Genomic DNA, 24,525 nt, shown 5'->3' on the forward strand with positions numbered 1-24,525 from the left:
ATATTAAATTGACTGGGTGTCCTTAAAACCTGGACTGTTACAGTTCCTTGAGGACAGACTTTGGGACACTGGTGCCAGTGACATTGCTGCTTTACTTTAGAAATCACATTAATGGAACTTTATGAAGGTTTTCATTTTAAGCTATTATGAATTGACAAGAAAATTTTCTGGCGTAATATTCCTATTCGTAACAATATTATATGAAACTGCACAAATATGTAGCAGTTTCCTATTTTGTTGATATTGGAATAACTTCATATACGTGAAATGGTACTTCTGTCTTTGCTTAAACACACATTGCCATTTGACTGATGACAGCTCTGCAAGCTTGGAAACAAACAGTGCAATCCCACTTTTTATGGGTACAGAAAGGGATTGCATTAATAGGCTTCAAAATCACTCTCATGCATATATCTATGCTTGAGACAATTCATCAGGGGGGAAAACAAAAAACCCCACACACCACACCATGACCAAACAATGCAGAAGAGCTGAAGGTCGCTATTGAAGCATCCTGGTCTCCCACAACACCTCAGCAGTGCCACAGGATGATAGAATCCATGCCACGCCGCATCGAGGCAGTAATTCATGCAAAAGGGGACAAACCAAGTACTGAGTACATATGCATGATTATACGCGTCAGAGGGCCGACAATTCTGTATTTAAATAAAAAAAAATTATTGATTTTATGTAATATTCTATTTTTTTGTGATTTTGGATTTGGGGTCTTCTTAAGCTGTAAGCCACAATCATCAATATTATAACAAATAAAGGCTTGAAATAGCTCACTTTGCATGTAATGAATCTACATAATATATTAGTTTCACCTTTCAAGTTGAATTACTGAAATAAACTTTTTCACGATATTCTAATTTTCTGAGTTTCAGCTGTATAACAATACTCCTCAATGGAAAGATATGCTCCTTAAAAAAAATACATACTGTACTTCCAAAAAAAAAAAAAACTATGTACCAATGTTTCTAATGAGTGACAGGTCTTAAAATCCCGTTTGTCAATCAGCAGCAACATTGCATTTCATTTGGACCAGTTGGTCATCATTCGGACTAGTTGGTCAATTTCAGGCAGAAATCCCATCTCTACGATTAGGAGTTATTGTTGCAATGTCAGTACTTGGCATAATGATTTTTTATGAAGACTGGAGGTAGCCTCCAAGACTAGACTTCTTTATATTGGAGAATCTTATTTTTAAAATATTTCTTACTCACCCCAAAACAAAATTTAGGTTTGGGATAATATTTGTACTTTTAGTCAAAGCCACTTGTAGTTACAGTATAGGTACAGTACATGGATTTTTTTATCCTGTATTTTTACTTTTTGACAATATTACACAAAAATTGTTAAGCTGGGTACACATGAGACGATATGCTCCAGGAGCAATATCGTCAGTGTTTGCCGTTGAGCTCCCTGGCAAATGAGACCGTGCATAGACACTGAACGATATCGCCAATGATGTTGGTCAGTGACGTCATTATGCCAGCACCCCAAACATGCAGTTTCAGATGATTAGTCAAAATTGACCTGCATGTACAGACGACAGAAAAGCTTCTTAACGACCAGTGGGAGAACGCATCTATGAAAAAAAAAAAAAAAAATAGTGCGTACACACTGGATAATATTGTTCAGAAATGTCGTTATCGTCCATATCGTTACTAAAAACAGGATTTTAATACCTACCGGTAAATCCTTTTCTATAAGTCCGTAGAGGATGTTGGGGACACCAAAAGAACCATGGGATATAGACGGATCCGCAGGAGACATGGGCACTTTAAGACTTTCAAAGGGGGCGTGACCTGGCTCCTCCCTCTATATCCCTCCCCAGACTCCGTTTGGAACTGTGCCCGGAGAGATGGACATTTTGAGGAAAGGAATTAACAACAAGGTGAGCATCATACCAGCTCACGCCATAAACATGCCGAATAACATGGCATTGAACTGAACACATGCCAACGGACATGATCAAAATTCAGCAACAAGCTGAAGAAACCATAACACAACCTGTGTGTAACCAGAACTAAACTGCAGATACAGTACGCACTGGGACGGGCGCCCAACATCCTCTACGGACTTATAGAAAAGGATTTACCGGTAGGTATTAAAATCCTGTTTTCTATTACGTCCTTGAGGATGTTGGGGACACCAAAAGAACCATGGGATTATACCAAAGCTCTATACCGGGCGGGAGAGTGCGGATGACTCTGCAGCACCGATTGACCAAACTTTAGGTCTTCATCGGCCAAGGTATCAAACTTGTAAAACTTAGCAAACGTGTTTGACCCCGACCAAGAAGCAGCTCGGCAAAGTTATAATGCCGAAACACCACGGGCAGCCGCCCAAGATGAGCCCACCTTCCTAGTGGAATGGGCTTTTACCGATTTAGGTAACGGCAAACTCCAGCGGGCAATGGTCTGCTTGGAAGCAGGATACCCAAGTTTATTGGGAGCATATAGCACAAACAGAGACTCTGTTTTTCTAACTGGAGCCGTTCTGGCAACGTAAATTTTCAAAGCTCTGACGACATCCAGAGACTTTTCCTCAGCCAAAGTGCCAGTAGCCACTGGCACCACAATAGTTTGGTTAATATGAAAAGAGAAAACCACCTTTGGCAGAAATTGTTGCCGAGTTCTCAATTCTGCCCTATCTTCATGGAAGATCAAATAAGGGCTCTTGTGAGACAAGGCCGCCAATTCAGACACCCGCCTTGCGGATGCCAATGCTAACAAAATGACAACCTTCCAAGTGAGGAATTTCAACTCCATTTTACTTAAAGGTTCAAACCAATATGATTTTAGGAATGTCAAAACCACATTAAGGTCACAAGGTGCCACAGGTGGCATAAAAGGAGGTTGGATGTGCAGGACCCCTTTTACAAAGGTCTGCACCTCAGGAAGTGACGCCAATTGTTTCTGAAAGAAAATTGACAAAGCAGAAATCTGCACTTTTATGGAGCCTAATTTAAGGCCAGCATCCACTCCATTTTGTAGAAAATGGAGAAAACGTCCAAGGTCAAAACTTCTCCACTGGAGCTTTCTTGGACTCGCACCAGAAAATATATTTCCTCCAAACACGGTGATAGTGTTTCGACGTCACACCCTTCCTAGCAAGGATAAGTGTGGGGATGACTTCATCAGGAATACCCTTACAAGCTAAAATCTGGCGTTCAACCGCCATGCCGTCAAACGTAGCCGCTGTAAGTCTTGATAGACGAACGGCCCCTGCTGCAGCAGATCCTAGCGAAGAGGAAGAGGCCATGGATCTTCGACTAACAACTCCTGAAGATCCGGGTACCAAATTCTCCTTGGCCAGTCTGGAACTACAAGGAGCGCTGAAATGCGATTTTCTTAGGATTCTCAGAACCTTTGGAATGAGAGGAAGCGGAGGGAAAACGTACACCGACGGATACACCCAAGGTGACGTCAGCGCATCCACTGCCGCCGCCTGAGGGTCCCTGGACCGGGAACAATACTTTAGTAGTTTTTTGTTGTGGCGGGACGCCATCATGTCTATGTGGGGAACCCCCCATAGATTCGTTAGTAGGGAGAAGACCTCCTGATGGAGGCTCCACTCTCCTGGATGTAGATCGTGTCTGCTGAGGAAGTCTGCTTCCCAGTTGTCCACTCCCGGAAGGAAAATTGCAGACAGAGCGCATACCCGAGTCTCTGCCCAGCGAAGAATCTTTGTGGCTTCTGCCATTGCTGTTCTGCTCTTTGTGCCGCCTTGGCGGTTTATGTATGCTACTGCTGTCACATTGTCCGATTGGATCAGGACAGGCCGGCTTCGAAGAAGATGCTCCGCTTGTAGAAGGCCGTTGTAAATGGCCAACAACTCCAGCACGTTTATGTGAAGAAGAGTTTCCTGACTCGTCCTTGGAAGGTCACCCCTTGTGTGACTGCTCCCCAACCCCAGAGACTTGCATCCGTGGTCACTAGGATCCAGTCTTGGATCCCGAATCTGCGTCCATCTAAGAGGTGAGAGCTGTGTAGCCACCACTGGAGTGAGATTCTGGTGTTGGGGGATAGAACTATCCTCCGGTGCATATGAAGGTGGGATCCGGACCATTTGTCCAACAGGTCCCACTGAAACACTCTGGCATGGAACCTCCCGAATTGGAAGGCCTCGTATGCCGCCACCATCTTCCCCAGCAATCGAATGCATTGATGAATGGAGACAGTTGTGGTTTCAGAAGGAGTTTTACCAAACTCTGAATTTCTAGTGCTTTCTCCGGAGGGAGGAACACTCTCAGCTGGACCGTGTCCAGAATCATACCCAAAAATGCCAACCGGGTTGTTGGAATTAAGTGTGATTTCGGCAGGTTCAAGAGCCAGCCGTGCTGTTGTAGAAGCGACAGTGCAATGTCCTGTACTAGTTTTTACTTGGACCTCGCCTTTATCAGGAGATCGTCCAAGTACAGGATAATTGTAACTCCTCTTTTTCTGAGGAGAACCATAATTTCTACCATGACTTTTGTGAAAACCCTTGGAGCCGTGGCCAGGCCTAACGGCAACGTCTGAAATTGGTAATGAGTATCCTGGATTGCAAACCGGAGATAACTCTGATGAAGGGGATAAATGGGAACATGAAGGTAGGCATCCTTTATGTCCAAAGACACCATGAATTCCCTCTCCTCCAGGCTGGAGATCACCGCTCAGAGAGACTCCATCTTGAATTTGAATTTCTTCAGGAAAAAATTTAGAGATTTTAGGTTGAGGATTGGTCGTACCGAGCCATCCGGCTTCGGCACTACAAATAGGCTTGAATAAAACCCTTCCCCTTGTTGCGCCCGGGGGACCGGGATCACAAACTGATTTTGACATAATTTTTGTATTGCTCCACAGACTAGAACTCGGTCTGGAAGCGAAACTGGTAAGGGTGATTTGAAAAAACGGCGAGGGGGAACGTCTTGGAATTCCAGTTTTTACCCTTGGGTCACAATTTGTAACACCCAAGGGTCCAGGTCCGAGCGAACCCAAACCTGACTGAAAAGCCTTAGACGTGCCCCCACCGGAGCGGTCTCCTGTAAGGGAGACCCGGCGTCATGCGGTGGATTTGGCGGAAGCTGGGGAGGACTTCTGCTCTTGTGAACTCGAGGAGGCGGGAGTTCTCTTGCCCCTTCCTCTACCTTTGGTAGCGAGGAAGAAATTACCTCGGCCTTTTCTATATTTATTAGGCCGAAAGGACTGCATTTGATAGTGCGGTTTCTTCTGTTGCGCAGGAGCATTAGGTAAATAAGTAGATTTACCCGCTGTAGCTGCTGATACTAAATCAGCAAGGCCGTCACCAAACAGTTTCTTGGAATCAGCGTCAGCATTCCATTGATGAGTCCATAGCGCACGCCTAGCCACAATTGACATGGCATTAGCCTTAGCCCCCAGGAGGTCAGCATCTCTTTCAGCCTCTTTCAAGTACGCAGCCGCGTCCCTGATATAACCAAGCGTCACTAGGATGCTATCCCTATCCAGAGTATCTAAATCCGCAGATAAACTTTCAGCCCATTTTTCAATGGCGCTACTAACCCACGCTGACGCAATAAGCGGTCTAATAAGCGTGGTAGTAAAAATAGCTTTTAAAGTAGCCTCCTGCTTACGATCAGCCGGCTCCTTAAGAGTCGTCGACTGAGCCGCAGGGAGCGCTACCTGTTTAGACAAGCGTGCTAGGGCTTTGTCTACTGTGGGTGGTATTTCCCACTTATCCCTATCCGCTGCGGGAAAGGGGTATGCCACCTTGATCCTATTAGGAATGAGAAGTTTCTTATCAGGTGTATTCCAAATGCCATCAAAAAGGTCATTTAGTTCAAAACAAGGAGGAAAAGAAACCGAGCGTCTCTTTTCTTTGTAAATAAGGACCCTCGTTTCTGGTGTAAAGGGGTCCTCGTCAATACGTAATAGGTCTTTGACAGCCCCAATAATATATTGAATACTCTTAGCCAATTTAGGATCTAACCTAGAATCAGCATAATCGGCACCGGTATCAGAGTCCGTGTCGGTATCTGTGTCATCTAATTGGTCAACACTACGTTTCAGTGACCCTTGAAATAAAGAGTCATCTACTGATTTCTTCCAAATCTGCAGTTGAGAGTCAGATTCAGTAAACTTTTGATTTAACAGTGTAACATTAGCATTTAAAGCAGTTAACCAATCAGCCCCCAAAACATTTGGTGTCCCCAATACATTATCCCCTTGAGAGGAAAATTCTGCCTCAGACATGTTGTCTCCCTAACAGCACCCAAAGAAAAGCCTGCGAGGGAACAAAAGGAAAGCAGCCAGCTCACACCCCCGCGCCAAAGTGCAGGTCTGAAAACACCCTCAAGCGTCACAGAGCTGCAGCGCTATATATCTGTATAGAAATAATCTGCCCCCCCCCCCTCGTTTTTATAGCCCCTGGTACTTGTCTGCTGTGAGGAAGGATCAGCACTGCTGCTTGGAGGAGGAAATGGCGCAGAGTGAGCCCGGAGGAAGAAGCCCCGCCCCCTAACATGGCACACTTCTTCCTGCTTATTTTACATGTTTATCCTGGCGGGGGGTTAGCGGGCAGTGCCAGGGCACTGTACAGATATGCCAGCCTTATTTATGAGGTATTTTTAGCTCCCCAGGACGCCCCCCCCCCCCACCAGCGCCCTGCACCCAGCGGTGCGTACAGTCCGGGAGCCTGGCGTGCAATGAGCAAATCATGCGCGGTACCTCTATATGCCGTCTTTGTTGAAGAGAAAATAAGAATTTACTTACCGATAATTCTATTTCTCGGAGTCCGTAGTGGATGCTGGGGTTCCTGAAAGGACCATGGGGAATAGCGGCTCCGCAGGAGACAGGGCACAAAAGTAAAGCTTTTACAGGTCAGGTGGTGTGTACTGGCTCCTCCCCCTATGACCCTCCTCCAGACTCCAGTTAGGTACTGTGCCCGGACGAGCGTACACAATAAGGGAGGATTTTGAATCCCGGGTAAGACTCATACCAGCCACACCAATCACACCGTACAACTTGTGATCTAAACCCAGTTAACAGTATGATAACAGAGGAGCCTCTGAAAGATGGCTTCCTAAACAATAACCCGAATTAGTTAACAATAACTATGTACAAGTATTGCAGACAATCCGCACTTGGGATGGGCGCCCAGCATCCACTACGGACTCCGAGAAATAGAATTATCGGTAAGTAAATTCTTATTTTCTCTATCGTCCTAAGTGGATGCTGGGGTTCCTGAAAGGACCATGGGGATTATACCAAAGCTCCCAAACGGGCGGGAGAGTGCGGATGACTCTGCAGCACCGAATGAGAGAACTCCAGGTCCTCCTTTGCCAGGGTATCAAATTTGTAAAAATTTACAAACGTGTTCTCCCCTGACCACGTAGCTGCTCGGCAGAGTAGTAATGCCGAGACCCCTCGGGCAGCCGCCCAAGATGAGCCCACCTTCCTTGCGGAATGGGCCTTAACAGATTTAGGCTGTGGCAGGCCTGCCACAGAATGTACAAGTTGAATTTTGTTACAAATCCAACGAGCAATCGACTGCTTAGAAGCAGGTGCACCCAACTTGTTGGGTGCATACAGTATAAACAGCGAGTCAGATTTTCTGACTCCAGCCGTCCTTTAAATGTATATTTTTAAGGCTCTGACAACGTCCAACAACTTGGAGTCCTTCAAGTCGTCTGTAGCCGCAGGCACTACAATAGGCTGGTTCAGGTGAAACGCTGATACCACCTTAGGGAGAAAATGCGGACGCGTCCGCAGCTCTGCCCTATGTCGAATGGAAAATTAAATAAGGGCTTTTATAAAACAAAGCCGCCAGTTCAGATACTCTCCCGGCCGAAGCCAGGGCCAGTAACATAGTCACTTTCCATGTGAGATATTTCAAATCCACCTTCTTTAGTGGTTCAAACCAATTTGATTTGAGGAAATCTAAAACTACATTTAGATCCCACGGTGCCACCTTAGGCACCACAGGAGGCTGTATATGCAGTACTCCTTTGATAAAAATCTGGACCTCAGGGACTGAGGCCAATTCTTTTTGGAAGAATATTGATAGGGCCGAAATTTGAACCTTAATAGATCCCAATTTGAGACCCATAGACAATCCTGATTGCAGGAAATGTAGGAAAACGACCCAGTTGAAGTTCCTCCATCGGAGCACTCCGCTGCTCGCACCACGCAACATATTTTCGCCAAATACGGCGATAATGCTTCGCGGTGACTTCCTTCCTTGCCTTTATCAAGGTAGGAATGACTTCTTCTGGAATGCCTTTTCCTTTTAGGATCTGGCATTCAAAACGCCATGCCGTCAAACGCAGCCGCGGTAAGTCTTGAAAAAGACAAGTACCCTGCTGAAGCAGGTCCCTTCTCAGAAGTAGAGGCCACGGATCGTCCGTGACCATCTCTTGAAGTTCCGGGTACCAAGTCCTTCTTGGCCAATCCGGAGCCACTAGTCTTACTCCACGTTGCCGTATAATCCTCAATACCTTTGGTATGAGAGGCAGAGGAGGAAACACATATACCGACTGGTACACCCAAGGTGTTACCAGCGCGTCCACAGCTATTGCCTGCGGATCTCTTGACCTGGCGCAATACCTGTCCAGTGTTTTGTTGAGGCGAGACGCCATCATGTCCACCATTGGTTTTACCCAACGGTTTAATAGCATGTGGAAAACTTCTGGATGAAGTCTCCACTCTCCCGGGTGAAGGTCGTGTCTGCTGAGGAAGTCTGCTTCCCAGTTGTCCACGCCCGGGATGAATACTGCTGACAGTGCTATCACGTGATTCTCCGCCCAGCGAAGGATCCTGGCAGCTTCTGCCATTGCCCTCCTGCTTCTTGTGCCGCCCTGTCTGTTTACATGGGCGACTGCCGTGATGTTGTCCGACTGGATCAACACCGGTCTTCCTTGAAGCAGAGGTTCCGCCTGGCTTAGAGCATTGTAGATTGCTCTTAGTTCCAGAATGCTTATGTGAAGAGACTTTTTCAGGCTCGACCACACTCCCTGGAAATTTCTTCCCTGTGTGACTGCTCCCCAGCCTCTCTGGCTGGCACCCGTGGTCACCAGGATCCAATCCTGCATGCCGAATCTGCGGCCCTCCAATAGATGAGCCTCCTGCAACCACCACAGAAGGGATACCCTTGTCCTCGGCGACAGGGTTATCCGCAGGTGCATCTGAAGATGCGACCCTGACCATTTGTCCAACAGATCCCTTTGCATGGAATCTGCCGAAAGGGATTGCTTCGTAAGAAGCTACCATTTTTTCCCAGGACTCTTGTGCATTGATGTACAGACACCTTTCCTGGTTTTAGGAGGTTCCTGACCAGGTCAGATAACTCCTTGGCTTTTTCTTCGGGAAGAAAAACCTTTTCTGAACTGTGTCCAGAATCATCCCCAGGAACAGCAGACGAGTTGTCGGCATTAATTGGGATTTTGGAATATTCAGAATACATCCGTGCTGCTTTTGCACCTCTTGAGATAGTGCTAAACCCATCTCTAGCTGTTCTCTGGACCTTGCCCTTATTAGGAGATCGTCCAAGTATGGGATAATTAATACGCCTTTTCTTCGAAGAAGAAATATTATCTCGGCCATTACCTTTGTAAAGACCCGAGGTGCCGTGGACAAACCAAACGGCAGCGTCTGAAACTGATAGTGACAGTTTTGTACAACGAACCTGAGGTACCCCTGGTGTGAGGGGTAATTGGAACGTGGAGATACGCATCCTTGATGTCCAAGGATACCATAAAGTCCCCTTCTTCCAGGTTCGCTATCACTGCTCTGAGTGACTCCATCTTGAACTTGAACTTCTTTATGTACAGGTTCAAGGACTTCAGATTTAGAATAGGCCTTACCGAGCCATCCGGCTTCGGTACCACAAAAAGAGTGGAATAATACCCCTTCCCTTGTTGTAGAAGAGGTACCTTGACTATCACCTGCTGAGAATACAGCTTGTGAATGGCTTCCAAAACCGTCTCCCTTTCTGAGGGGGACGTTGGTAAAGCAGACTTCAGGAAACGGCGAGGTGGCTCTGTCTCTAATTTCAACCTGTACCCCTGAGATATTATCTGCAGGATCCAGGGATTTACCTGCGAGTGAGCCCACTGCGCGCTGTAATTCTTGAGACGACCGCCTACCGCCCCCGAGTCCGCTTGCGAAGCCCCAGCGTCATGCTGAGGCTTTTGTAGAAGCCGGGGAGGGCTTCTGTTCCTGGGAAGGAGCTGCCTGTTGCTGTCTCTTCCCTCGTCCTCTGCCTCGTGGCAGATATGAATAGCCCTTTGCTCTCTTATTTTTAAAGGAACGAAAAGGCTGCGATTGAAAGGTCGGTGCCTTTTTCTGTTGGGGAGTGACTTGAGGTAGAAAGGTGGATTTCCCGGCCGTAGCCACCAAATCCGATAGACCGACCCCAAATAACTCCTCTACGCATCGCCTGTCCACTGTCGTGTCCATAAAGCTCTTCTGGCCGAAATGGACATAGCACTTACCCGTGATGCCAGTGTGCAGATATCTCTCTGTGCATCACGCATATAAAGAAATGCATCCTTTATTTGTTCTAACGACAGTAAAATATTGTCCCTGTCCAGGGTATCAATATTTTCAATCAGGGACTCCGACCAAACTACCCCAGCACTGCACATCCAGGCAGTCGCAATAGCTGGTCGTAGTATAACACCTGCATGTGTGTATATACCTTTTTGGATATTTTCCATCCTCCTATCTGATGGATCTTTAAGTGTGGCCGTCTCAGGAGAGGGTAACGCCACTTGTTTTGATAAGCGTGTTAGCGCTTTGTCCACCCTAGGAGGTGTTTCCCAGCGCTCCCTAACCTCTGGCGGGAAAGGGTATAAAGCCAATAACTTCTTTGAAATTAGCAGTTTTTTATCGGGGCACCCCACGCTTCATCACACACGTCATTTAATTCTTCTGATTCGGTAAAAACTACTGGTAGTTTTTTCACACCCCACATAATACCCTGTTTAGTGGTACCTGTAGTATCAGCTAAATGTAACATCTCCTTTATTGCCAAAATCATATAACGTGTGGCCCTTTTGGAAAATACGGTTGATTCGTCACCGTCACTACCGGAATCAGTGCCTGTGTCTGGGTCTGTGTCGACCGACTGAGGCAAGGGGCGTTTTACAGCCCCTGACGGTGTTTGAGGCGCCTGGACAGGCACTAAGTGAGTGTCCGGCCGCCTCATGTCGGCAAACGACTGCTTAAGCGAGTTGACGCTATCCCGTAATTCCACAAATAAAGGCATCCATTCTGGTGTCGACCCCCTAGAAGGTGACATCCTCATATTTGGCAATTGCTCCGCCTCCACACCAATAACGTCCTCATACATGTCGACACACACGTACCGACACACAGCAGACACACAGGGAATGCTCTATACGAAGACAGGACCCACTAGCCCTTTGGGGAGACAGAGGGAGAGTCTGCCAGCACACACCAAAAAGCGCTATATATGACAGGGATAGCCTTATGATTAAGTGCTCCCTTATAGCTGCTTTTATATTAATATATTGCCATTTATTTTGCCCCCCCTCTCTGTTATACCCTGTTTCTGTAGTGCAGTGCAGGGGAGAGACCTGGGAGCCTTCCTGACCAGCGGAGCTGTGACAGAAAATGGCGCCGTGTGCTGAGGAGATAGGCCCCGCCCCTTTTCCGGCGGGCTCGTCTCCCGCTATTTAGTACATTTAGGCAGGGGTAAATATCTCCATATAGCCTCTGGGGCTATATGTGAGGTATTTTTAGCCTTTTTAAAGGTTTACATTTGCCTCCCAGGGCGCCCCCCCCCAGCGCCCTGCACCCTCAGTGACTGCCGTGTGAAGTGTGCTGAGAGGAAAATGGCGCACAGCTGCAGTGCTGTGCGCTACCTTAAGAAGACTGCAGGAGTCTTCAGCCGCCGATTCTGGACCTCTTCTTGCTTCAGCATCTGTGAGGGGGCCGGCGGCGTGGCTCCGGTGACCATCCAGGCTGTACCTGTGATCGTCCCTCTGGAGCTTCATGTCCAGTAGCCAAGAAGCCAATCCATCCTGCACGCAGGTGAGTTCACTTCTTCTCCCCTCTGTCCCTCGTTGCAGTGATCCTGTTGCCAGCAGGAATCACTGTAAAATAAAAAACCTAAGCTAAACTCTCTAAGCAGCTCTTTATGAGAGCCACCTAGAATTGCACCCTTCTCGGCCGGGCACAAAAATCTAACTGGAGTCTGGAGGAGGGTCATAGGGGGAGGAGCCAGTACACACCACCTGACCTGTAAAAGCTTTACTTTTGTGCCCTGTCTCCTGCGGAGCCGCTATTCCCCATGGTCCTTTCAGGAACCCCAGCATCCACTTAGGACGATAGAGAAAATGTCTTTTCCTCACATACTCACCTGTCTTCTGACTTGAAGAGGGGGGACGGCAAGCTGTGGGAGCTAGCATCCAGGAGAGCCCAGCGTTCATCTCCCCTCAGGAGCTGAAGGCATCCGTCAGCAGCAGCACAGCCCTGAAACTCATTAGAAGTGGGTCTAGACTGCTCTCCCCTCTTTCCCACGAAGCAGGGAGTCTGTAGCCAGCAGATCTCCCCAAAATAAAAAACCTAACATTAAGTCTTTTCAGAGAAACTCTAAGAGCTCCTCCTAGTGCCCTGTGTCTCGTCCGGGCACATTTTCTAAACGGAGTCTGGGGAGGGATATAGAGGGAGGAGCCAGGTCACGCCACCTTTGAAAGTCTTAAAGTGTCCATGTCTCCTGCGGATCCGTCTATATCCCATGGTTCTTTTGGTGTCCCCAACATCCTCAAGGACGTAATAGAAAATTACCTAGTGTGTAACCAGCTTTACTTTATTGCGCAAGAAAGGGTCCAGCTTTATAAGTAAATTATGCTAATATTGTGTGGTACATACAACATGAAAATCATGTCCTCATCAGTGATACTCACATTTCCACCACCGATCACTTTCTCAGCAGCATACACAGACTTAGAGCAGCGAGGACAGACATCAGCTCCTCCCACTTTCTGAGCAACCTTGGAAGGATTTGGGTTGTTTGTAGGCTGGTGTCTCAATGGCCTAGAGGTGGAATGAGAACACATTAAAAAATTATGACACAGACAGTCCTAAATGAAGAGAATTAAAAAAAAAAAATACCAATTCTAACAAAGTGACTTGGCTTTTTTGACACCATACTTGCACCACAAATCTGCAACACAGGAAACCCATCATTTTGTTTTATTTTCTAACATCATTTCCTTAAAATAGGGTTTTGGTAGCATAATTGAGTAGATATCAGGACAAAAACATGCACTTTATTTGAGGCAATACTAAAGACAAGGGAGTCTATTCATGAAGCAGTGAAAACTGTGGAGAAGAAGTGAGCCAGTGAAGAAAAAAAAAAAACATTAAAGTAATATTTATAATTTGCATACTATAAAATTATTCAGAGCTGCTGACTGGTTGCCATGGGCAACTTCTCCACTGGCTCACTTCTCCACTCTTTTTGCTGCTTTATGAATAGACCCCAGAATCATTGGCGTGTGCACGGGGGGTGCCTGGTGCGCACAGGCACCCCCTAATGTCCAGCACCCCCCACATACCATGTCTGCATCACGCTGCTCATTCCTGTTCCTGCCACAGCGCCGGCATTACAATGAGTCACATTGACTAATGTTATGCCGCTGCGCCGCCCGCTACCTTTCCCCCAGAGTCTTCAGCAAGTACAGCAACGCGGCCGCTGCAATGCTCGGGTCCCGGCCGGGAGGGGGAGGAGGAGCCACACTCTCAGCCCCTCCCCCCAGAGTCAATAATGATGCCTGTGTGGGACTAGCTGGCCGGAGGGAAGGGGAGTGGCCGCTCTCTCAGCTCCTCCCCCATATTCCATAATGCTGCCTCTGTGGGACTCCCCAGCTGGAGGGGGGAGGAGGGGTTGATCTCTCAGCTCCTCCCCTTTCATACTTCCACATGCCCTGAGGTCCCCAGCTCCAAAACGTCCATTGGAGGGAAGCAAAGGCGCTGACCATCACAGCACTTGATTGTCCAGGTAGGAGAAACACAATCCTAGATCTGTTCAAGTGCTGCTCAGCATCTCTTTGTCTCTCCATCGGCTCCCTCTCTCTCTCTCTCTCTTTCCCCTTCAGTTCCCAGTCTCTCTTGCCCCATCCTCTCTCTCTCCCTCTGCCCTCTCTCTCTTGTGCATTATTTCTCCCTCGGCCCCTCTCTCTCTTCACCACCACCCTCTCTCTTCACCACCACCCTTTCTCTCTCTATCCCCCCCACCTCTATTTCCCACTTCCCTGTCTCTTTCTCTGCCCCCCTCTCCCCCTCTGTATCTCTCCGTCTATACCCTCTCTCTCTCTCTGTCTCTCCCTCTACGCCCCTCTCTCTCCATCTCATGTCTCTATCTGTTCCCCTGCACCACTCTTCCTTCTTCACCCCTATCGCTCTCCCTCTCTCTCCTATTCCCTAATATAATTCATCTTCTATGCCTCTCTCTGTGTCTCCCCCTCTCTGTCCATCTCTCCCTCCATCTCTGCTTCTTTCTCTCTGCCCCCGTTTCTCCTTCTCCACTGCTCTCCCTCTCAAATCTCCTGTGTGTGTGTGTCTCTCTCTGACTCCCCCCTCTGCCTCTCTCTCCATCTCCACCCCCCCTCTCTCTCCCTCTGTGTCTCTTCCCCTGCACCTTTCTTCCTTCTTCACCACTCTCTCTATCCTTCGCTCAGTCTCCCCCTGTCTCTCGCTGTCTACCCCTTCTCTCTCTGTCTATCCCCACTATCTCGGTCTACCACCTCTCCATCTCCCCCTCTCTGTCCCTCTCTCTCCGCTCCTCTCTCTCCCTCCATCTCCCAATAGGCGGTGTTAGTCACTCCCAATAGGCGATTCTAGACACGCCCCTCTAATCGTGCACCCCCTAATAAAATGTGCTGCGCACGCCTATGCCCAGAATCTTATCATTTTCAAGGGGTGGCACGCAATGTCGATGTTCAAGGAGTTGAGCGATTCTTTGCTTCTGCACAGGCATGAAAACCCAAAAATTCTTAACTGCGTATATGTTACACAGTGTGTACACACAAAGGCACAGTTGTGACAGAGACACACAGTATCAGAAATGTCTCCATATCACCACCCAGTATCATTTCTGGGTGGTGATATGGACGTGGCTAAGCAAATATATGAAGATTGTCTTATGGGCATGTAAAGGGAGAATCAGACAGGTCACTAAAGTGTTTGCATACACACATGCTTCAACGTTCGCATCGGAAGCCATATTCACATGGAATAGCTGCACCTTCCATAGAAAGGGTGCAAGTTTCGATGATGCAACAGATAGTGGAGTCTAAAAATGCACCAGGCAGTATAACTACATATACACATGTTAAAAGTGGGTGCCTCAATCCTTGCAAATTTATATGCATTTGTAGTGGTATTTGCATAAAGTTGTAGACAGGTGACCTCCAAAAGATGTAACTGCGTCTGCATTCACCTCTAAATCAGCCCCTAAATGTTTTAGAAGCATTTCTATTTCAGTGGATGTAGGCAGAATCTTGCTGGCCAAGCAAAGCATTCTGATTTTTAGTGTCTAAGGTGGTGGTAATTAAGTTTTAGCCACTCGCCTCACTGAGATAACACCACAAAAGTATGGTTTATATGGTGAAGCACGTTATTATTTGCACACACAAATGCATTATCATTTTCAAGGGCTTGATGAGATGAACATATGCCTGATGTGAGGCATACAGTGCATCCGGAGAAGTATTAACAGCGCTTCACTTTTTCCACATTTTGTTACAGCCTTATTCCAAAATGGAATACATTTTCTCTAACGTCCTAGTGGATGCTGTGGACTCCGTAAGGACCATGGGGAATAGACGGGCTCCGCAGGAGACTGGGCACTCTAAAGAAAGATTTAGTACCATCTGGTGTGCACTGGCTCCTCCCTCTATGCCCCTCCTCCAGACCTCAGTTAGAATCTGTGCCCGGCCAGAGCTGGGTGCTTTTAGTGAGCTCTCCTGAGCTTGCTAATAAGAAAGTATTTTAGTTAGGTTTTTTATTTTCAGAGAGCTTCTGCTGGCAACAAACTCTCTGCTACGTGGGACTGAGGGGAGAGAAGCAAACCTACTAACTGCGGCTAGGTTGCGCTTCTTAGGCTACTGGACACCATTAGCTCCAGAGGGATCAAACACAGGACCTGACCTTGTCGTCCGTTCCCAGAGCCGCGCCGCCATCCCCCTCGCAGAGCCAGAAGACAGAAGCCGGCAGAAGCAGAGAAGACATCGAAATCGGCGGCAGAAGACTCCCGTCTTCACATGAGGTAGCGCACAGCACTGCAGCTGTGCGCCATTGCACCCACACTAACCCACACACTCCGGTCACTGTAGGGTGCAGGGCGCAGGGGGGGGCGCCCTGGGCAGCAATTGATACCTCCTGGCGAAAGCTGCGGGTGGAGCCAGGTGCGGTGGGGGCGTGTCTCCGACATTTCAGCCACCAGTGGGTTCGCCCACAGGTGGATCCCTGGGCTATACAGATTGTGTCTCAGGGATACAAGCTGGAATTCGAGGTGATGCCCCCTCAACGTTATCTAAAATTGGCCCTGCCAGCTTCCCCCATAGAAAGGGAAGTAGTGGTAGCGGCAATTCACAAGCTATTTCTCCAGCAGGTGGTGGTAAAGGTTCCCCTTCAACAGGGAAAGGGATACTATTCCACAATGTTTGTGGTACCGAAACCGGACGGTTCGGTCAGACCTATATTAAATTTAAAGTCCCTGAACTTTTATCTGAAAAGATTCAAGTTCAAAATGGAATCGCTCAGAGCGGTCATTGCAAGCCTGGAAGAGGGGGATTTTATGGATGCTTACTTGCATGTCCCCATTTATCCGCCTCATCAGGAGTACCTCAGATTTGTGGTACAGGACTGTCATTACCAATTCCAGACGTTGCCGTTTGGGCTCTCCACGGCACCGAGAATATTTACCAAGGTAATGGCAGAAATGATGGTGATCCTGAGAAAGCAAGGAGTCACAGTTATGCCATACTTGGACGATCTCCTCATAAAGGCGAGGTCCAGGGAGCAGTTGCAGATCAGCGTAGCGCACTCTCAGGAAGTGTTGCAACAGCACGGCTGGATTCTGAATATCCCAAAGTCGCAGCTGATTCCTACGACGCGTCTGCTCTTTCTGGGCATGATTCTGGACACAGACCAGAAGAAGGTGTTTTTCCCGGCGGAGAAGGCTCAAGAGCTTGTGACTCTAGTCAGAGACCTCTTAAAACCGAAACAGGTGTTGGTGCATCACTGCACGCGAGTCCTGGGAAAGATGGTGGCATCGTACGAAGCCATTCCCTTCGGCAGGTTCCATGCGAGGATCTTTCAATGGGATCTGTTGGACATATGGTCCGGATCGCATCTTCAGATGCATCGGCTGATCACCCTGTCCCCCAGGGCCAGGGTGTCTCTTCTGTGGTGGCTACAGAGTGCTCACCTTCTTGAGGGCCGCAGGTTCGGCATACAGGACTGGGTCCTGGTGACCACGGATGCGAGCCTCCGAGGGTGGGGGGCAGTCACTCAGGGAAGAAATTTCCAAGGGTTATGGTCAAGTCAGGAGGCTTGTCTGCACATAAATATCCTGGAACTAAGGGCCATATTCAACGCCCTGAGTCAATCGTAGCCCCTGCTTCGCAACCAACCGGTGCTGATTCAGTCAGACAACATCACCGCGGTGGCTCATGTAAACCGCCAGGGCGGCACAAGAAGCAGAGTCGCGATGGCGGAAGCCACCAGGATTCTTCGGTGGGCGGAGAATTACGTGCAAGCACTGTCAGCAGTGTTCATTCCGGGGGTGGACAACTGGGAAGCAGACTTCCTCAGCAGGCACGACCTTCACCCGGGAGAGTGGGGACTTCATCACGAAGTCTTCACTCAGATTACAAATCGATGGGAACTGTCACAGGTAGATATGATGGCGTCCCGTCTCAACAAAAAGCTACAAAGGTATTGCGCCAGGTCAAGAGACCCTCAGGCGATAGCTGTGGACGCCCTGGTAACACCGTGGGTGTTCCAGTCGGTCTATGTGTTTCCTCCTCTTCCTCTCATACCCAAGGTGCTGAGAATCGTAAGAAGAGGAGTGAGAACAATACTCATTGTTCCGGATTGGCCAAGAAGGACTTGGTACCCGGAACTGCAAGAAATGCTCACAGAGGACCCATGGCCTCTGCCTCTCAGACAGGACCTGTTCCAACAGGGACCCTGCCTGTTCCAAGACTTACCGCGGCTGCGTTTGACGGCATGGCGGTTGAACGCCGGATCCTAGCGGAAAAAGGCATTCTGGAGGAAGTTATTCCTACGCTGATAAAGGCTAGGAAGGACGTGACAGCAAAGCATTATCACTGCATATGGCGAAAATATGTTGCTTGGTGTGAGGCCAGGAAGGCCCCTACAGAGGAATTCCAACTGGGCAGGATTTCTGCACTTTCTACAGTCTGGAGTGACTATGGGCTTGAAGTTGGGATCCATAAAGGTCCAGATTTCGGCCCGATCCATTTTCTTTCAAAAGGAACTGGCTTCTCTTCCTGAAGTTCAGACGTTTGTTAAGGGAGTGCTGCATGTTCAGCCCCCTTTTGTGCCACCAGTGGCACCTTGGGATCTCAACGTGGTGTTGGGTTTCCTGAAATCCCACTGGTTTGAGCCACTTAAGACCGTGGAGCTGAAGTATCTCACGTGGAAAGTGGTCATGCTATTGGCCTTAGCTTCGGCTAGGCGTGTGTCAGAATTGGCGGCTTTGTCGTGTAAAAGCCCCTATCTGGTTTTCCATGTGGACAGGGCAGAATTGCGGACTCGTCCCCAATTTCTGCCAAAGGTGGTGTCATCTTTTCATTTGAACCAACCTATTGTAGTGCCTGCGGCTACTCGGGACTTGGAGGATTCCAGGTTACTAGATGTAGTCAGGGCTTTGAAGATTTATGTAGCCAGAACGGCTGGAGTCAGGAAAACTGACTCGCTGTTTATCCTGTATGCCCCCAACAAGTTGGGTGCTCCTGCTTCAAAGCAAACCATTGCCCGCTGGATCTGTAACACGATTCAGCAGGCTCATTCTGCGGCTGGATTGCCGCATCCAAAATCAGTGAAAGCCCATTCCACAAGGAAGGTGGGCTCTTCTTGGGCGGCTGCCCGAGGGGTCTCGGCATTACAGCTTTGCCGAGCTGCTACTTGGTCGGGTTTAAACACATTTGCAAAATTCTACAAGTTTGATACCCTGGCTGAGGAGGACCTCGAGTTTGCCCATTCGGTGCTGCAGAGTCATCCGCACTCTCCCGCCCGTTTGGGAGCTTTGGTATAATCCCCATGGTCCTTACGGAGTCCCCAGCATCCACTAGGACGTTAGAGAAAATAAGATTTTACTCACCGGTAAATCTATTTCTCGTAGTCCGTAGTGGATGCTGGGCGCCCGTCCCTAGTGCGGACTTTCTGCAATACGTGTATATAGTTATTGCTTAATAATGGGTTATGTTATGTTGGCATCCATTGTTGATGCACTGTTGTTGTTCATACTGTTGACTGGATAAGTGTATCACAAGTTATACGGTGTGATTGCTGTGGCTGGTATGAGTCTTACCAGGGATTCCAAAATCCTTTCCTTATAATGTCTGCTCTTCCGGGCAGTTTCCTTAACGGAGGTCTGGAGGAGGGGCATAGAGGGAGGAGCCAGTGCACACCAGATAGTACTAAATCTTTCTTTAGAGTGCCCAGTCTCCTGCGGAGCCCGTCTATTCCCCATGGTCCTTACGGAGTCCCCAGCATCCACTACGGGCTACGAGAAATAGATTTACCGGTGAGTAAAAACGTATTTTTTTTACCCCCTCAAAAGTCTACACACAATATGACAATGTGAAAAAAGTTTGAGATTTTTGCAAATTTATTAAAACTAAGAAATCACACATACATAAGTATTCACAGCCTTTGCCATGAAGCTCAAAATTAAAAACTCAGGTGCATCCTATTTCCAGTGATCATCCTTGAGCTGTTCCTACAACTTAATTGGAGTCCACTAGTGCTAAATTCAGTTGACTGGACATGAATTGGAAAAGCACATATCTGTCTATGGGGGTCATTCCGAGTTGATCGTAGCTGTGTTAAATTTAGCACAGCTACGATCATTCACACTAGCATGCGGCTAGTCTGCCCCACATGTCAGTGCCGCCGCCGCCCCCCCCTGCATTAGTGCAAAGGCATTGCACAGCAGCGATGCCTTTGCACTTCAAGAGTAGCTCCCGACCGGCGCAGTTTTAGCGTGCTGGCCGGGAGCTACTCATCGCTCCCCGGCCCACAGCGGCTGCATGTGACGTCACACAGCCGCCGCGGCCCGCCCTCCCACTAAATGGCGGCTTAACGCCGCCGTCTGGCCCCCTCCCGCCCAGTGACCGCCTCTGTCTCAGAGGCGATAGCTAGGCAACGACAGCTGCCATGCGCCGGCGCAGTTCTGACCCGATTGCTGCGACAAACTGCAGCGAGCGATCGGGTCGGAATGACCCCCTATATAAGGTTCTACACTTGACAGTGCATGTCTGAGCACAAACCAAGCATGAAGTCAAAAAGGAATTGTCTGTAGATCTCCGAGACAGGATTGTCGAGGCACAAATCTGGGTAGGGTAAAGAAAAATATCTGCTGCTTTGAAGGTCCCAACGAACACAGTGGCCTCCATCATCCGTAAATGGAAGAAGTTCTGAACCACCAGGATTCTTCCTAGAACTGTCCGGCTGTCTAAATTGAGCGATCGGGAGAGAAGGGCTCTAGTCAGGGAGGTGACCAAGAACCCAATGGTCACTCTGTCAGAGCTACAGCATTCCTCTGTGGAGAGAGGTGAACCTTCCAGAGGGACAAACATCTCTGCAGCAATCCACCAATCAAGCCTGTATGGTAAAGTGGCCAGACGGAAGCCGCTCCTTAGTAAAAAGCACATGGCAGCCCGCCAGGAGTTTGCCAGAATACACCTGAAGGACTCTCAGACCATGAGAAACAAAAAATTCTCTGGTCTGATGAGACAAAGATTGAACTCAGGCGTGACTGCTAGGCTCCATGTTTGGAGGAAAAGCAGGCACCGCTCATCACCAGGCCAATACCATCCTTACAGTAAAGGATGGTGGTGGCAGCATCATGCTGTGGGGATGTTTCTCAGTGGCAGGAACTGGGAGACTAGTCAGGATAGAGGGAAAGATGAATGCAGCAATGTACAGAGACATCCTGGATGAAAACCTGCTCCAGAGCGCTCGACCTCCGACTGGGGTGACGGTTCATCTTTTAGTAGGACACCGACCCTAAGCACACAGCCAAGATATCAAAGGAGTAGCTTCAGGACAACTCTGTGAATGTCCTTGAGTGGCCCAGCCAGAGCCCAGACTTGAATCCGATTCAACGTCTCTGGAGAGATCTAAAAATGACTGTGCACCGACGCTTCCCATCCAACCTGATAGAGCTTGAGGGATGCTGCAAACAGAAATGGGTGAAACTGGGCAAAGATAGGTGTGCAAAGCTTATGGCATCATGTTTGAAAAGACTTAAGGCTGTAATTGCTGCCAAAGGTGCATCAAAGTATTGAGCAAAGGCTGTAAATACTTATGTACACGTGATTTCTTAGTTTTATTTTTAATACATTTGCAAAAATCAAAAAAAAAAAAAAAAAAAAAACACACATTTTTTCACTGTCATTATGGGGTGTTGTGTGTAGAATTTTGAGGGAAAAAAATGAATTTATTCCATTTTGGAATAAGGCTGTAACATAAAATGTGGAAAAAGTGAAGCGCTGTGAATACTTCCCGGATGCACTGTATGGCCATTCAACTCAGCTTCAGGCCCTAAGTCATACTTGCCTGCCCTCCCGCATCCTGCGGGAGACTCCCGGTTATATGCAGAGTCTACCGCTGCCCCGGGAAGTTACAGAAACCTCCAGGATTCCCCACTGCCCCGGAACAAATGTGGAGTCAACAGGTCACAAGGGGCGTAATGGGTAGCAGTGGCTATGGCCAGAAGCCATACTAAAGCACTGATTACGCCAGATTCTCATCCTCCTCCCAGCAGCTGTGCTGCAGCAACAGCGAAAGGAGGAGACCAACTGGATCAGTAGCAGCTGCTCATCGGGGTAATAGTGCTGCTGGGGGTGACAGGAGTGGTGCACGGGGGATCTGGCACAGCAGCAATAGAGCCCAGCTGTGACAGGGTGTTAGCAAATCGAAGAAGCAGCTGCGGACTTCCCTCCTCCTCTCCTACCTCACGCTGCTGTTGCACTCACCCAGCCTGTCTCTGTCGGAGACAGAGTTTCACAGTTTCAACTCCTCCCTGCACTGTGCTCCGAGTCCTTGGTGATCTCACGGACTGGGCTCAAATGAAGCAGCTACTCCCCACTGGAAGCAGGTGTGTCTGATACCACAGGCAGCTTGCAATGTGGTAGTGATACCATAGTTGCCCAGTTTGAATTCTCAAACACCATTGTGGTTTTAACTATGGGCCTAATTCAGACCTGATCGTAGCCGCAAATTTTTTAGCTGATGGGCAGCGCGATAGATAGATAGATAGATAGATAGATAGATAGATAGATAGATAGATAGATAGAAGATTTATGGCAAGAACTTACCATTGTTAAATCTCTTTCTGCGAGGTACACAGGGCTCCACAAGTATTAACATCGGGGGTGTAGAGTAGGATCTTGATCTGTGGCACCAACAGGCTCAAAGCTTTGACTGTTCCCAAGATGCACAGCGCCACCTCCTCTATAGCCCCGCCTCCGTGCACAGGAGCTCCGTTTCGTTAACCAGCCCAATGCAGTAGTAGGTACTAGAGACGACAATTACTCGTAGCCAATTACACCACACACTCACCACAGGAGATGGTGTCAGTGGCTATGCCACACCAACCCAAAGAAGCTAAGTGCGTCAGGGTGGGTGCCTTGTGGTGCCCATTGTACCTCGCAGAAATATTTAACAACGGTAAGTTCTTACCATAAATCTCGTTTTCTGCTGTGAGGTACACTGGACTCCACAAGGATTAACATCGGGGATGTTCTAAAGCAGTTCCTTATGGGAGGGGACACACTGTAGCGGGAACAAGAACCCGGCGGCCAAAAGAAGCATCAAAGGCATAGAACCTTATGAACGTGTTCTTGGATGACCACGTAGTCGCCTTGCACAATTGTTCAAGGGTCAAACCACGGAGGCCGCCCAAGAAGGTCCAAGCAACAGAGTAGAATGGGCTTTAATGGTAGCAGGAGCTGGACGACCAGCCTGTACATAAGCATGTGCAATCACCATTCTAATCCATCTGGCCAGGGTCTGCTTGGAAGCAGGCCAGCCACGTTTGTGAAAACCAAACGGTACAAAAAGAGAATCAGATTTCCTAATGGAGGATATTCTCTTCACATAGATACGGAGAGCCCGTACCACATCCAAAGATCGTTCTTTGGAAGACAACTCAGGAGAATTAAAGGCCGGAACCACAATCTCCTGGCTAAGGTGGAAGGAAGACACCACCTTGGGTAAATAACCCGGTCGCATTCTAAAAACCGGTCACTGTGAAAATTCAAATGGGGGAGGGGGGGGGGAGGGGGGGGGGGGGGGGGGGGGGGGGGGGGGGGACGACTTACAGGATAAGGCACCAAAGTCCGAGACCTTTCTAACTGAAGCGATAGCCAGCTAAAACAAAACCTTAAGGGAGAGCCACTTAAGGTTTGCAGTTACAAGAGGTTCAAACAGAGACTCTTGCAAGGCCTCCAGAACCACAGACAGACCCCAAGGGCCACAGGCTGAATTTGCAACACGCCCTGAGTGAATGTATGAACATCAGGTAGGGCAGCAATCTTTCTCTGAAACCAAACTGACAAGGCAGAAATGTGAACCTTGAGGGAGGCCAGACGAAGACCTAAGTCCAGACCCTGTTGCAGGTAAGCCAACAGTTTGGCCGTGCTAAACTTGAAAACGTCATGATTGTGAGACGCACACAAAGTAAAGTAAGCGTTCCAGAACCTATGGTAAATCCGAGCAGAAGCCGGCTTACGGGCCTTCAACATAGTTTGAACGACCGCCTCAGAAAAAACCTTGGCCCTCAGGACAGAAGCCATGCCATCAAAGCCAGACGGGCCAAATCCTGGTAAACACAAGGGCCCTGAACGAGGAGATCTGGCCATTGTGGAAGTAGAAAGGGGATGATCCAACGAGAGGCCCTGTAGATCGGAGAACCAGTGCCGCCTGGGCCACACTGGAGCGACACGAAGTAGGTTTCCTCCTTCATGCTTGAACTTCCGTATTACTCTGGGCAGGAGCGACACTGGAGGGAATACATACAGCAGCCGAAAGTTCCATGGGATTTACAGAGCATCCACGAACGCTGCTTGAGGATCCTTTGTCCCTGCTCCGAAGACCGGAACCTTGTGATTGTGCAGAGACGCCATCAGGTCCACATCTGGAAAGCCCCACTTGTCCATGAGAAGTTGAAACACCTCTGGATGGAGGCTCCATTCTCCGGCGTGTACGTTCTGACGACCGAGAAAGTCTGCTTCCCAGTTTAGGACTCCCGGAATGAACGCTGCGGATATGG

General features: G+C 48.5%; 1 protein-coding gene across 5 annotated transcripts in view; it reads right to left on the reverse strand.

Annotated features, from left to right (window-relative positions):
• Positions 1 to 24,525, reverse strand: part of CSRP1 (cysteine and glycine rich protein 1) — a 142,526-nt gene that overhangs the window by 4,462 nt on the left and 113,539 nt on the right. For all 5 annotated transcript variants that reach the window (XM_063954970.1, XM_063954969.1, XM_063954971.1 and 2 more), the window contains one exon: positions 12,899 to 13,028. In XM_063954970.1, the coding sequence (XP_063811040.1) occupies positions 12,899 to 13,028 (130 nt within the window). The remainder of the gene's footprint in view (positions 1 to 12,898; positions 13,029 to 24,525) is intronic.

This window comes from Pseudophryne corroboree, chromosome 2 (assembly GCF_028390025.1).
Source record: "Pseudophryne corroboree isolate aPseCor3 chromosome 2, aPseCor3.hap2, whole genome shotgun sequence".
NCBI classification, from domain to species: Eukaryota; Metazoa; Chordata; class Amphibia; order Anura; family Myobatrachidae; genus Pseudophryne; species Pseudophryne corroboree.